At 34.4% G+C, this 15,936-nt stretch overlaps 1 protein-coding gene across 1 annotated transcript in view; it reads right to left on the bottom strand.

The window, feature by feature from the left end:
* LOC142353324 (WD repeat, SAM and U-box domain-containing protein 1-like) overlaps positions 1-15,936 on the bottom strand; it is an 83,714-nt gene that overhangs the window by 31,100 nt on the left and 36,678 nt on the right. Inside the window, exon 2 of the mRNA XM_075405557.1 lies at positions 12,201-12,584. Within this exon, the coding sequence (XP_075261672.1) occupies positions 12,201-12,534 (334 nt within the window). The 5' untranslated portion in view covers positions 12,535-12,584. The remainder of the gene's footprint in view (positions 1-12,200; positions 12,585-15,936) is intronic.

Raw genomic sequence — 15,936 nt, 5'->3', positions numbered from 1 at the left:
GTCGCTTGTTCCTTATCATTTTCTTAAACACATCTGCTGTTGTTGTGGCGTACTTTGATTTTAAGGGTTCGACTCGTAGATAACGTGAGAGACAGTCCACCGCAACCAATAAATATTTTACATCTTTGTTCTCTTTTGCTAATTTATCCACATGAGCCAAGTCTAGCGACCAAATTTCGTTTATATCGTAGGCAATATATATCGTGTGTAGGCAATATATATATATATATATATATATATATATATAATGCCCACACAAAGCATAATATATATATATATATATATATTTTATGCTTTGTGTGGGCATATTTTTTGGTTTCAAGTTTGTGATTCTTTGTAGACTTTTTACGCTTACGTATGCTGCTGGACCTTTCGTATATTTTAACTCAAGCAATTTTTTCTCATTCGTCGAAAGACTCCCAATCCTTCTCCTCTTGCTGAGTTCTGTCTTCCTTCGAAGTTTCGAAACCACTTCCGGCGTCTGAGGATTCTTTAATTAATTGACTGGTTTCTTTGTGCTTGATTCCTTTTGGCGAAATAGTTTTCCTTTACTTTTTTGATTTGGCAGTTCTTTGAGTTCTTTTCCGGATCGCAATTTTAGCATTTCTGTTGATCACCAAGTCTTTTTTTATGTTTAAAACCTCAAGAATCTTAAAATAATCTGGATTACTTAGTTTTTTTAGTTGGTTGTTGCAAATCATAGAGAAAAATAGGGACATTTATTCCTTTTGCTCTTCCGTCAACAATGAAATTTTCATTTTCGTCTATAACAACCTCTTTTGACTCTTTAATGAGGCTAACTATTTTCTCCGTCCTGGTAAATTTCGCTGGCGCTAAAAAGTTAAGATTTTGAAGAATTTTGTTCAGTTTTTTTTGACAACTCAGTGGGATCAATTGTTTCCCTTGTATCTAAAATTTCCTGGTACTCTTTTTTAGTGTCTTCATTTGGTCGCATACGGTTCAAAAAGGAAATATGAGCACCGGTATGCTGAACGCTGGGATCATTTAGAATTTGTGAGGTATAAGGTTGCTCTTTCATAAACTGATTTTTGGGAATCAAAATAAATTCTTCAGCAGTTGACATGGTTTAACTCAAATGGATGAAACAAAATTTTATAATGAGTTCAATCAATTCGAAACCAGTTTTTGTTAGAAAAAGCGCTCGTCGTTTATCCATTGATGACTTTTTCTTGAGAACACTTTCAAATATGTGTGTATTTTTCTAAGTCTCTTACTTTCACTCTAACATGACCCAGCAAGACATTGTGAAGACATTCACATAGAACCAGTATAACATCACCATCACAATTGCGCAGGTATTTCCTTAACTGTTTTGGTTGCAAATGCAAAATTTGCTTCAGTATATATAATTTTTTCTCTTTCATTGTTTAGAGGGGTTGTTTCTGCTTTATCAGATGGAAGGTAGAACACTGTAGGACCTGGCTCAGTAATACTTGAACAGTATCGTAAACAATCAGAAGTTTTTGGATCAAGATCGATAAGCAAATGCCCAAATGGTTCTTTCGTTGCCAATTGATAGCAATGTTTTAAAAATTTAACAAGATTTAACTGCTTGCCTAAAAATGCGACTTGTTGAATATCGCGGGCTGATTTGAACAGAATGATGTGTGATGTGTTCAAGTCTATTGTACGAGACCACTTGCTCTGCTGATAAAGATTGTGCTTTATGTAAATAACATTAATCTTTTTGTGACGCCCTGCAGTGGCCAACTTAACAAATTATTTGTCGTTATAAATTTCTTCGCACGAGTCGTCGATTATCAAAAGACAGTTTTCAAGGTTATTCAAAAATTCTAAATTGGCATACTTTTTGAAAATTACTCCAATTTTCAGCTCCATTTTGATGTATATTTGTTGCATTTCTCGGTATAAAAATATAATGTGGTTAAATTTTGGGTAAAATGTGTTTCCACTCAACTTTTTGAAAATTAACTCTGTTTTGCCACAACCTGAGGGCCCTACAACGGCCATGAAGACTCTATCTTGCGTAGATATAATTTTATTCATAGTCTTGGATTTGGTAAAATGTATCCAACTAAACTTGACAATATGGAGATCTAAACAGAGGTTTCTTCACAATTTGGTTTTAACACGGTTAACTTCACAATACAAGGTGATATTAGCAGTAAAATAACACCATTTGCACAAAAAATACAACTTCCGAGCGTGGCAAAGTTGTTTGGTTACAAAATTTCCAACAAAATTTCCAAGACGATTTGCTGCTACTTTCTTTTTCAAAGTAATTTTCCTCTACAACAGCGTCAACTTCATCGACTGTTACTCCCTCCATCTCAACACAAAATAAAAACTTGTTAAAAAAGTATAAATTGGATATCAGTTTACATAAAACAACTCATAGCAATTAAACTCAGTTAGAAAGTCTTTCATATGAACCATAAAGCACTCAGAGAGTCTCTGTTTTGTTATAATGAACAATTTTGAGCACTCTTTCTTCCTCCACCAAGTGTGGAATCTCTTTTGGCAGTGAAGGATCGTTTTTGTCAATTTCGTCACCAACCGGGTGCTTCGACATCAGTAAGAGTTTCGGAGGACAGACTCTGGGTTGATTTTTTGACATTCTGCTTTCTCAACTGAAGAAAAGGTTCAATATAATACAAAAATTGACTGAATGAGCGAATTTCGTCCTCAGTCAGCAACAAATTAACTTTTCTCTGTAAAAACTGGTTTCCGGTTTTTATGGTTTTGTCTTTGGAAATTGAAAGGCTCAGATTCCCGTCCCCCGTAATCAAGGCACAAATTGTTGAACTCAGTGACAACGGTGCCTCCACTTTCGTCAATCCTCTCTCATTGGTTAACCAGTTGAAATAGAAAATGGCCTTTTCTTTTGCACAATGTTTGTTGAAAATGTTTTTGCCCTTTGAATGATTTTGACAATTTTGTGTAGAATAGTTCACAGATATTGGAGGACACTCAAGTGAATTGAGATCAATAACAGGACATTCAAGCAATTCTGACAAAAACTTAACCGCCCCTTAGCGTAGAATATTGCACCAGGATTCCGCAAGCGAACGCTTTGAATTATTTGTGTTAGATAAATATAGGGATAATTTCCTATGTCCCAATCAATACCGTGCCAAATTTCTACTTAACCAACTGAAAGATTGCTTTTGTTGAGTTGTTAACTCACTATAACTTGTTGGTGGTAAAAATGACACACAGTCAAGGTAGTCTTCAGTACCAATTCCAAACTCTTTAACAATAAATTTTTCTTTTCTGTGACGAAATCGTTCAACGTCTAACACATCCGTTTCACTGCTCAGCATTCCAATAAGTGAAAAATTGACGGATGAAAAATCTTTATATAAAGGCAAAATAATATTCCCGACAAATGCCCGCTAAAACAGTTGCTATTTTCCACGGAAGCATATAAGAATAACCAGGTCCTTGGTTATATATTTCGTATATGAAACCTCCTGCGTCGTGTAAAATAGCGTGCAAACGTAAAATTTTTGATAACTTTAGATATTTGTCGAGAGATGAATTGTCGATGCCAATTAGACCTCCAAATGGACGCAACTTTAGAGCAATATCATGATCAGAGGAGTCCAACTCACTAAAATATTCACTTGCTGCCAGGAAATAGTTAAATCTGACTGATTTTTCAGGATAAGATGTAGAAATGGATATGTATTTGTCGTGAATGTTTTCCAAACAGTTTCTACAAAGAACTGGTTGATCAAAACGCATGCCAAGTCTTTTTTTCACTTACCAAACTGCAACTCAACAAAGTTTTTAATGCTTTTCGCTGAAGAGTCTAAACCATTTATCATTAACAATCTTTAAACAAAGAGTGAATAAGATTTTGTCATTCTAGTAATAGCGACAGACTAACTTATCGGGTTTTAAATTTTATAGTTTGAAACACTAAGAACCAATAACCGCAATGCTAACTGCATGTTGTTTTTGTTTGTCCATGAATTCTCCAATTGGTTATGATAAGACGTTGAACAACGCATTCGTATACTGTCTGTAGTCACTCTATTTTCGCCTTACTAGAACTAAGGTTAAATTTCAAAATTTGCTGTATTTTGATTGGCTATGATAAAAACCAAATATATCCAACTATTAGGCTCTACGTGACAAGTATAGTTATTGCTGTTTTCTGATTGGCTAAGATAAAAACCAAATATATCAAACTATTATGCTCTACGTGACAGGTATGTTTTTGAGCTATTCTTAGAAGCAACACGCCTAAACATGAAGCAAAAACAATTGAACACAAATAATCATTTTCTTTCAATTCTTGCATACTGTTTGGTTGCTCACAAAATCCAAATCCTTGCTCTACAACAAACTGAAAATTGTTCGCAAACTCTTTTCACAGTCTTTCCTCATTTCTTTTTGTCTTTCTCCACTTTTGATAACAATCTAATTATTCTCGAAACAGGATTGATACAAAGTTCTAGAACAAATTGTTTTATCTTTTGATTATATAGAAAAGCTGACCAAAAGTTTTCACGACCTGACAAATTACCAAAACAAATCAATAATTGCAACATTGTCTTCAAAGTTTGAAGATGTCTCCGGTGACAATTATTCTTAAAGAAGAGGCAAATTCCCATTTGAGAACAATAGCATATGAAACTTACAAAAAAGAGAAAGTCGTTATTGTTAAACAAGAGTTGCGGGACAACGAGTGGATTACAATTAACCACATGGCGCTACCAATTGTAATTTTCGACTACATAAAATCATTCAGATTTGAAAAGGCGCTGATGAAAGGAGCACAGTACACGATCGAACATGTTACCGGCTACGTAAGAAAATTTGTTTTCAATCCAGAGACGATATATGAAAATGTTAGGAAAACTCTTTACGACTATGATATCAAAGAGATTCCTCTATACAAAAATCAGGAGGGCTATTGGAGGGACCTGGAAATTATCGATAGTTTCTGGCGGATTCCAAAAAGCCCCGAAAGTCCAGACATTACAACTCGGTCAAATTCTCCTCTACCCGACTCAACGCCAACTCCCTCAACTCCCAAGGTAGCGGAAGTTTCCATAATTGAAAGCAGCAGTATTGAGACGCCACCAGTGAGCCTTTGCTTTGCACCAAAGAAACGGAAGCTTGATATCAACTTCTAATTTAAAGACATTGTTTCTTCTTTTTCTCAGATCTAGTGTGAAAATTATTTTGTTAGTATTCTTTGTTCCGTGTTATATAGCCTAACATTTCTGTCTATTTTTTGTCTCAACGCACATTTTTCCACTTGAAATTAAATTTTTGCTTCCACTCCACTTTTATCTTATACACAGTAGACAGTATACACATTCTATTGAACATGTTATATCGTGATGAAAATCAAAGTAATCTTGAGACGACGACATACTATTTTCTTTTTAAACACAAACTCAAACTTGTGACCACACCTTGTCTTTGATAATAAAACAACACGTGTTCAAACATGTGCAAGACGGTAATAAAGCTTAAACTCGACTGACCAATCAGAGAGTCGGAGACGACCACACTGAATTGCTTATGGTAATAAAAACAGACCACACCTTCTCTTTGATAATAAAACAACACGTGTTCAAACATGTGCAAGAAGGTATTAAAGCTTAAACTCGACTGACCAATCAGAGAAGCCGAGACGACCACAGTGAAGTGCTTATGGAAATAAAAAACACATGTTGGCGCATGTAGTAGACATAATAATACCTAAAACTCGGCCAACCAATCACAAACGCCGAGACCAAAACTTGCGAAACAAAAAAAACAAAAGCATATTTTGTCATATGCACAAGTTTAAAATTAATCTTCAGTCAGCCTTCAACAAATCAGAGTTCGGCAAAAACAAGTCCAGATTGGATGAAAATAGATGAACATTATAGACATACAGCTATAGTTATTGTTAGTGCTATCAAACCATCAGGAGAACAAAAACAGAACAGGAAAACTGTTTATTAAAGTAAAGTAAAAAAAAGAGAATCTCCTTCACAAAAAGAGAAGTTAGTTTTCTTAAGTATATAAGGGAAATAGACTGCTCAATCTATCATTTTGCCTAAGTTACGCTGTAAGGTTCAGTCGGACATCAGTTTTTCCCGTTAAAATTTCGTCATTTTTTAGATTTTTCCAAGTTTTACAACATATTACGTGATCACATTTGCATTATCCCGCAAACACTTTGTGTTACACAATTTACCGGTCTGCACTTGTTGTCATTCACAATGCAAAACAATTTGTGCATAATGGAATTGCTTTTTGTGGAAGTATTTTGCATAAAATTGTCCAAAAACAACATTTTTTTTTCTAAAAATACACAATTTTTTTCTCGATTTCTAACTCTCCCGTCATTTAAACATGGTAGATGAATTGCTTTACCACACACTTTCAAACACTTCTTCAGTACTTTTTTGGAACATTTCATATAGTTTCGAGCATTTATTTTGTCCATTTCATACGCATATTTCTTCCTTATTCTCTGCAAAGTTGCACTCTTTTCACCTCTGACGCTGCAAATTTCTTATCAAACACAATAATTCTCAATTTGGAGCCCTGGCACTTAATTTTTATTGGTTTTCTAATCTGCCCACACTCCCTAATCTGGGATAACATATGGGCAATAAAACTATCAAATTAAAACCAGATGTTGGATCAAAACCACCAAAATTTGACTCCATTTTACTTATATCTTGTTAAATTACATAAAACTTATCAAGAGATTGAAATAAAGAAAAGGTAAGTCAATTTTATGTCTTTCGAAAACCCATGAATAGTCTTTTTGACTAAAAAAAGGGTTTAAGAATTTTTAAACTTTAAAATCAACTTAATGGACCCAAAAAAATTGCAAAAATTTTACAAGTTTTTCAATAATTCCAGAAAACTGTGAACTTTTAACAAGTTTTTATCGCCCGCACAAAATAGCTGGAAATATCGTAAGTTTTTGCCCACACAACAAATTGACAAAACTTTTACAGGTTTTTGTCCCCACAAATTTGAGAACATTTTACAAGTTTTTGTCCCCGGCACAAATCGAGAAAAATTTTACAAGTTTTTTTCCCTCCGGCAAAATTGAGAGACAAAATTTTTCGACCTCAAAAAATGTACCGCACGATTCGTCACGGGTGGGGACGTCCCCACCCGTGACAAAACGCTATGCACGATTTGTCACGGGGGGGACGTCCCCACCCGTGACAAAACGTTATGCACGATTTGTCACGGGGGGCGTCCCCCCGTGACAATACGTGCATTTTAGTATACTACTTACGGACCTTCAAGCTTGAAAATGCCGGAAATCTGCAGTACCAGAAGTTCTTATATTATATTAGCCAAAGCTAAAAAAAAACCTTAATCATTTGCCATTTTCAAAACCGCAAAGTTCTTGTTTTAAGCATGTTTGCGCAACAGACATATATTTAAATTACTGGAGTTGCTGATACAACAAATACCTCTTTAAAAAACTGAAAAATTCAAATTGGTAACTTAAATTATATCCCCACGCTCATTAACATTATTCAATATTCAGTAGTCATTTATAGGACTTTATAAAGTAAGTAACGTATAGTGCCCTTAGTAACGTTAAGGATTGATATAAGTCTATTAGGATAAAAAATTAGCAGTCACTTCAGATTCAAACCCACCGCCAATTAATCTATGACAAGATGTCAGGCACACAAAAACAGTAAAAGAGCAGTGAGAGAGCTACTTCAAAAGACCGACAAAAATAGTCTGAGTTTAGCGACGTAAAAATATTAAAACAAACGAGCGCCAGACGACGAAGCAAAATGTAGCCCAAAGAATTTCGAAGACCACTCAAAAAGAAAGCTCGCAACACTAACTGAAGTCACAATAACTTAAAAGTTATGAGCAGAAAATTAACTCGAATAAAGATTGAAAACAAAAGCAATAAAAAGCTGATTTTCCAAAAAATTACAAGTAGAATGTTAACTTTGCCCGTAGAGCATTCAACGATACCTCAAATTGAAGGACAAAACTTCTTTTCCGTTGAATAAATTTAACTCGCAAACTTGCATCGGCAATTGATCATGACTTTTCTGCCAAAATAATTTTTAAAAAGCCAGATAAAAACCGAGACCAAAAACTAAATAGTCAGCACTTAATGGCCAGCACACGACTGTTTGCACAGCAGTATTAATATAGATAGCATCAAAAAAGTGCACAGAAAATCAAAAAAGTGCACAGAGAAAAAAAACGAAATGGCTGGGAACCGAAAAACATAGCCGGCAGATTGCCGGAAAATAGCCGCCGTCAACGCGCTTGATGCACAACGGGATTGAAACACAAAAAGAAAAAAAACAAATTGACCGAACCTTTTTCTGTTTTTTTTTTCAGTGTCAAAAAAGTGTTCTAATTTGACGTGCAGCTTAATTCAGCTTCTAAGCTGAAATCTAATAAGCTTAATACCAATTTCAGGTAGCAAACATTCTAATGAACTCTGATAACCTAATTCTCAATGATTTAATGACCGGACTTTATCAGTTTATCCCGTCTTTTTTGATCTTTTGACTTTGACAGTATTCACCACATTGCGTAATTGAATGCGTGAAAGAATTTAAAATCCATTCAGTTGACACAGTGAGCGAAGTAAGTCAGAAATAAAACGTGACAATCGTTCCTTATGTAAAACGAAAAAGATGATCAAAAGGTAAAGCGAATTTTAAAAAAGGAGAGCGCCTAAAAAATAGCCGTTGAGAGGCTGACGGCGGCTTTTAATCAAAACGAAATTTATCTCAACCTTCTACAGAAAATATCCATTAGAAGCCAAAAAATCCGCTAAATTTTATTTTCAGTGAGCAGATAAATAAGTGAATCACATTCAGAACAGATTTTAACAACAGACTTTAAAAATTGACTTTACTTACAACCAAATTACTGAACACTTCTTCAGACATCCACAATTTCAGAAAAGAAGTAAAACAGGTCAAGTTTGCAACAAAGTTCTTATCAGCAACTAACCAGTAAGCAACCAAACATGACATGATGCTAAAAATGAGGAAATTTGAATTAAGAAAGGATGTCAAAATTAGTGCAAAATTCTCTGTCTTGGTTGTGAGATCATAGAAAAGGGAATCATCTTTCAAAAAATTCAAAATTAATAATTCTGGCAATTCAATCAAGCTTGGATAACGAAAACGGATATAAACTAAAAATTTGATCACAAGTTGCCCACTAGCCAAAAAAGTAAATAAGGCCTTCAAACCACCTAAAAAAAACTTGTATTGATGCCTAGTAGAACCCTTTCGGTGCAAAAAACAGCACTTAAAATGTCGCAAAAACCACTAAAAATGCTCTGAGGGAGCAAATAAATTAGATAGCTCAGCAAAAAATTTTCACAGCTACTTTTCTGGCTCTTTCAAAAGGCGTCATGAACAGAAAATTACTCTTTCTCCATCTGCGCTTCAATTTTGTTCAGAAGTTTGACATAAGGAAACTTCAATTTCACGTGTGGCATTTCCTGTTTCAAATACACACCTATAAAAATAATTACTGATCAGACGGTCCCCGAATACTTCTCTTTGCTTCGTAACAAACCTAGAGTCGCAGCATAGTTTCACTTAGCTTACAGCTACAAACAAATGTCAGTAAAATAGACAACCGATAAGGTATTATTCTTTTGAGTTGTGAATTGGCGGCAAAAAAAAATATGAACGCACTTTTTCGTTTGCACTCAGATTTATAATCTATCAAAGCGATGTGGAAAGATCACACGATCAGCTTATTGCGCTAACTAATAAATACCAAAACAAACAGTGTATATTTAGTGTGATTAGAAATCGAAAAATCTTCAGCTAGTATAGGTCGCTGAAAAACAAATATAATTGACCGATTGCCAAAAAAATAGATGCAACAGCTTTGTAGAACTTCAGTCACATAAAGATAATAAAAACAAATCTAAAAAGAGAAAAGTCCTTTTTTATTAATGGCTAGTGTTATCTTTTGATTAGGAATCTGCATAACTTTATTGCTGCTCTCAAATAACCTTCAATAATAAACAGAGACTCAGTTGACCTCATCTACTTGAATTGAAGTTAGAAAACTGATTTTGAAGTCAGGATAAAAAGTCATTTTTGAGAGGCATAAACTCCAATTCAAAGAATGTCCATTGACTAAAAAAACGACCAAGAAATGACAATTATCTAAATTTCCTTAAGATTATTATCATTTTCACAGCCAATTCAAACCACTGAACGGAAAAAAATTAAAGGAACAAAAAACTGATTGAAAAAGCAGTACGCGAAAAAAATTGGCCCGCTTAACAAAAAATTTTTTACAGAAAAATTTCTCGCTCTCTCGAAAACTTGTTAAACAAAAAAACCATTCCAATTTTTTCGCCAATTTCATTTCCTGCTTCACATTCACTCCAATAAAATTGATTTAAAAAGTTCTTCAATACTCCTCTTCGAATCATAATAAAAACAGCGCCGCAATACAACTCAAATTGCTGAAAAACGTTTAACAAATACTTTTGGCCTTATAATACCGAAAAAAAAACAATCACAGATTGCCAAAAAGCTGCGAAATAGACTTACATGCTACAGAGTATAGAAAACAACAGAGAATATTGAGTTGATGATGCAAAGTTTAAAATCTAATTGATGAAAACAATTGCTTTAAAAATCAAATTTGTACAATAATTTGGTCGCTATGCTTTCTTACACACAGTTTTCATTATATAGGAGACATTGAAAGGGTTTAGAGTAACTATGAAAAACCTTTATATTAGTGATAAGTGACTCTTAAGTCATTTAAGTACGTCATTAATTACGCAATTGGTCCTAAAAATCGGTTCTACTTCATTTCACCCCTATCATTTAACCCCGATTTATTCACCCCTCTATCATTTAACCCCTCAATCATTTCATCCCGCCAATTAGCAGTCGACATTGAAGGCATGTTTTGTCATAATTAAGTGGATAAATTAATCCCACGTTCGGTTGTGATAGTTTCATATCAAGTCCCACGGGCCGCTAAGGCATGGCCATGGCCCGCGAGGCATGGCCAAATGATTATATTGCTAATTTAATAATCCTTATTTTATAGGGATTAAAATCGGGGTGAAATGATAGTGGGGTTAAAAGATAGAGGGGTTAAATGATACAGGGGTGAATAATTCGGGGTTAAATGATAGGGGGTTAAATGAATAGGGGTGAAAAAGCGGGACACCCTAAAAATCACAGGCATTTAAATTAAGAGCATTGTTAGAGGCATCAAAAGTAGCTCTTTAGTAGATCAGTAAAGAAAATGGACTAGAAGTAGATCACAGAAGTAGATCAGTACAGAAACTAGACTAGAATGAATTTCCCTAACCATAAGTGATCTTGCCAAAAGAGAGCAGTATATGTCCAAGTCTTAATAGCATGTTGAAACGTTTTTGTACATCAAAGTACCAAGAGAAAACTTACACTAGAATCCATTCTACACTGCTATTTACTTTGAGCCATAAAAGAGCTTCATGTTTAAATTACTTCATTTGCTTTAGTAATGAAACGTTTATTTATGACAAAGAAGCAGCACCGAAGGTGTTCGAGAACACGTAATCAAAACCAGACCAATTGCAAAAATTCAGATTCTTATTTCAATAGACTTCTTTTCAAGTAAAATAGCCCAATAATTATCTAAATAGTTGGTAGATTGTCGAACAATAGTCGCCGAAACTACCGTTGAGACGACCAATTTATAATGACCACAGGCAGAAAAAAGCGATTAAAACAACGAGTTTGTGATTTTAAACTCTATGCTCAGTTTCAAATAAAATTTTACTCTTCTTTTTCTAGCATTATAGCCTCACATTTTTCAAGCTTGAGGTGACGTCTATTCAATTTCAATTTATATTTTACATTCCCTATTTAGATTTAATAAGTGAGAAAAAAAAGTATGCTCTAAACTTGCCACCGGCTTATAAATTTATTTTCATAGCAGATCAGATGTGCGAAACGCGAATAATAGAAACTGTTTCATCTTGTCTCCGTGAACAAAAAGTTTTGTTTTAAGGCCATGTCTGATTCATCTCATGCTTACATTAGCACTGAAAATGGTTTTTATAGCCTGATAAGCGGTAGGAATATCAATCAAATTTTATGCATACTATATAAAGATATAAGAACATCAATTATTGAGGATCACAATTTGCCAAAAGGGGGGCAACTCGATATATTCTGCTTCAGACAGAACCACGGTTTAAACCTATATCCAACCTGCTTGATATTTGCAGAATATGTTGGGCGCCGACACATCTAGCAGATCCCAGACAATCAAACTCCCGTCAATGCCACAAGTCGCAAGATGGGGAGTCAAACTGCTAAACGTGCAACACGATACTGCATATGAATGGTGCTCTGATTTCGCATTCAGGGGCGAAACGGGCAAATGCTCGAAGCCAGACCCGGTCGGGTTTGCACCCAAGAGGTGGATTTTTCGGTCACATGTACATACGGCCAAAAGCCCACCAGTTGGGTTGAAGGACAAAGAGTTCACATCGGAATTGCCAAATTTGATCTCGCAACCCACATCGTAAGATTCGACTACCATTGAAAACACATCAGAGAAGGACTATGCTACGAATTGTTACAGAAAAACCTGAAATTAAAACAGTAAAATAACTTCAAAACGTCTGCAGTTTTTAAGACCACAAAGAAACCACTTTCATTTAGCTCGTAACAAGCAATAAAAGGAACAGAAACATAGCTGGCAGATTGCCAGAAAATAGCCGCAATAGATTCGTAGATCGACAGTCTAAAAAAACAGTAAAAAAGACAGACCAAAAAAATTCGTCTTTTCATTGAAGGCTGATCTTTTATATTTTGATTAAAAATCTGTATAAGTTATTGCTGCCTCTATTAACTGATCTCAAATAACCTTCATTTAGAGTGATACACACCCATTTGACCTTATCTCTTTGAATTAAAGTAAATAAAAGTCAATTTCAAAGTGAGGAAGTCATTTTTGAGAGTGAGGTAAGTCAAGTGTGACCAAAAATTTAATCACGCGCATGAACAAAAAAACTCGCTCCACTAAGAGCGAAAAATGACGTCACACATGCAATTCAGTTGAAATTGCATGAACGAATGAACAAAAAATGGCTGTGACGTCATATGGTCGTAACAAAAAAAATGACGACGAAATAAAAAAAACATAGCAGGACAAGTCCTGACGTACAATTCAAAGAATTTTCATTAGTTAAACAGAAAAACTAGACCAAGAATGGACTATGAGTGACTTGAGAAAACCATTTTGAAAAAATCATATCGAAAAATAAGAAAAAAAACAGAAAATCAATGTCAAAATGCCGCATGTGAACAAAAAAAACCACTAGCGAGAAATGAAAATTCAATTCAAACAAAAAACTAGGCCTAGAATGAGCTGTGAATGGATTGGGAAAACCATTTAGAAAAAAATCCGATCCAAAAAATCGAAAAAACAGTAAAAATCAGAGTGAAATTGCCGCATGTGAACAAAAAACCACTCCCGAGAAACCGAATTTTTGATCAAACACCGTTTTCTCACAATACTTTAAAATTAGAGCGATAAAAATTCACGCCGCAAAACCACTCGCTTTTTCGCTCCATTTCCTGTTTCGGCGTGACCAAAATCACTACTCCAATTTGACTTCAAAAATCATGAAAATGTGTGAACAGATCTTAAAAAAAAAAAAAAAGACAGCGCCCCAATACAATTCAAATTCTTTGAATTGTAAAAAACCAAGAGAAGGCCAATAATAGCCTCAGCTATCGCTGTGCGGCTATTAATAAACGCAGAAAAAAATGCTTACTTCAAAAGCCGAAATAAATGAAAACAAAGAGGATCGGTAATATGCGTCCGCGCATTAAATTCCGACCCATATTACGTCATTTTTTAAATCAAGAGTAAACGCTGTTTAATCAGATAACATACATTTACCTATCTGAACTTTTACAAATGGACTGTTTTTTTATAATAAAGTAGTGTAAATGCTGCAAAAATGTTGTATCAAAGCTGAACTAGAAAAAAGTACCGTAACAATTTTTTAGAGTTCAATATTAATTACCATCCAGAAAGATTTTCTTGAGTTATTTTATTCGTGCAGCTAAAAACCCAAATTCTGTGATTAATTTTTAACTATTACAATATATGTTTCAGTAAAAAAGAATATGATTCTTTTTTCCAAAAAACCAAGTTAAAAATCAAGATATTAAATTCGAAATTAGGTTTCCGTTCCAACACTGACTAAAGAAGTTGATTAAATTCAATGGTGTCTAAGAAAAACAGCATCAATCACTTATTTGCAATAAATTGTTTATTAAAAACGCAATTTCATAAGTCCATTGTAAAAGGAAAAAATATCCAGAAGATTACTTTTTAAGAGCTTCATTTGAAAACTTCAGAGCTGACATGATGACTCTTTTTGAACATTATTCAGGGGTCACTATTGTTAACAGTGCTTTATTCAGATGTCTGTATAATAATTGTTGTTAAGGTCAACAAAAACATGTTAACGAAAACCATTTAATCAAAGCCTCCCCATTTTTCACGGTAAGGAATTTGTTATTCTGTCACTACGTGCATGAACTAGTATTCAATCACAAGTTCAAATTAAATTTACAAAACACAAAACATGAGTTAAAAAGCGCGTTCAATTACCTTGTTCAATTATAGTAGAACTAACCCAAAACTTTTTTCTCTATTTTTAGTGCAAAAGATGTGTTTTTTAACGCCACTTTTTTCTCACCATTTCTCTGTCAATTTATATTGCACCTGTGAGTGACAGTGAACATCGGCAAATGGTGTTCAGAACATAGCTATTGATTTACGTTGAAACAAATGGGAAATTTAAAGCTCGCTAAAAATATGCTTGAAGTTTTTATATTACATCCGAAAAATCAACTATTGACATTGCATCAAATACTCTTCTCACAAATCTCGTCATTTTAAATGTTCTTTTCAAACGGAAACGGTAACCACCTATTTGATCTTGATAAAAAGAAATTAAACGTGCATTCATTTTTGTATTATGTCTCGAGTCTTTGCTATGCAAACCAGGTGGTTACCGTTTCCAGCCTTGAAAAGAAGCCAACATACTGCAAATAATCTCTCGTTTTAATCACCCTTGTGCTAGTTCCCAAACAGTAGCGCACAAAGTTTATAAAATTAGCCAATTAAAACCAATTGATTTGATGAAACCGAAATAGGAAATTACAAGCGTCATCAAAAATCGCTAATTTTGATACCTAAAACGCGTATTTGAAACGTGAAAAGTGTGAGAAAAATGAACACTTTTGACAACTTCAAACCTGACTTGTTGCTCAAGAAACCATTATCATATAAAGTATCTCTTCAACGGTCAAAGCCTCTCTATTGGTACCACAATTTAATCTCGCTTGAAAAGATATCCGTTGGCCGAAATTAGACAAAATAAGGCTGCTATGAATTTCCAACACTAATTTCATGGAGGGTTGGTTCAATAAATCGTTCTTAAAACTTGTTTTTAAAAAATGCTCATTTGTGGAAAAGTCTTCTTAATTATGCGAAATCCTCAAAAAGCTGATCACACGCTTGAGAAAGTCACCTCAAGAACCCGCACCTTTGTTAAATACATGAAATCAAATTAAATGTCAACAAAATCGCAAAACTAACTCAAACATGGGGGGGGGGGGGGGGGGAATACATCTCGCCCAGCTTAGAAGCAATTTTTGCTGCTAATAAATTAACAACAGCGCCAATATGAAGAACTTCTTTGAAGTCACGATGTACAATCACAATGAATTATCTCCATTGTGCGTACACATTTATTAAATTTATTTTTCATGCAGCAGCAAAAATTCGTGAAAGTTCTAGTACGAAGCTTTTAGAAGCGAAAAAGTGCATTCACAGAATTTAGCAGAAGGCTGGATTCCAACCATTAAAAAATTCTACAATTTAACTGACAGATTGCCAGAAAACATCGTATGTAGACTT

Source organism: Convolutriloba macropyga, chromosome 14 (genome assembly GCF_964194025.1).
Source record: "Convolutriloba macropyga chromosome 14, txConMacr16.3, whole genome shotgun sequence".
NCBI classification, from domain to species: domain Eukaryota; kingdom Metazoa; phylum Xenacoelomorpha; order Acoela; family Convolutidae; genus Convolutriloba; species Convolutriloba macropyga.
The sequence above is the reverse complement of the archived record's forward strand: the minus strand, read 5'-3'. Positions and strand labels throughout refer to the sequence as shown.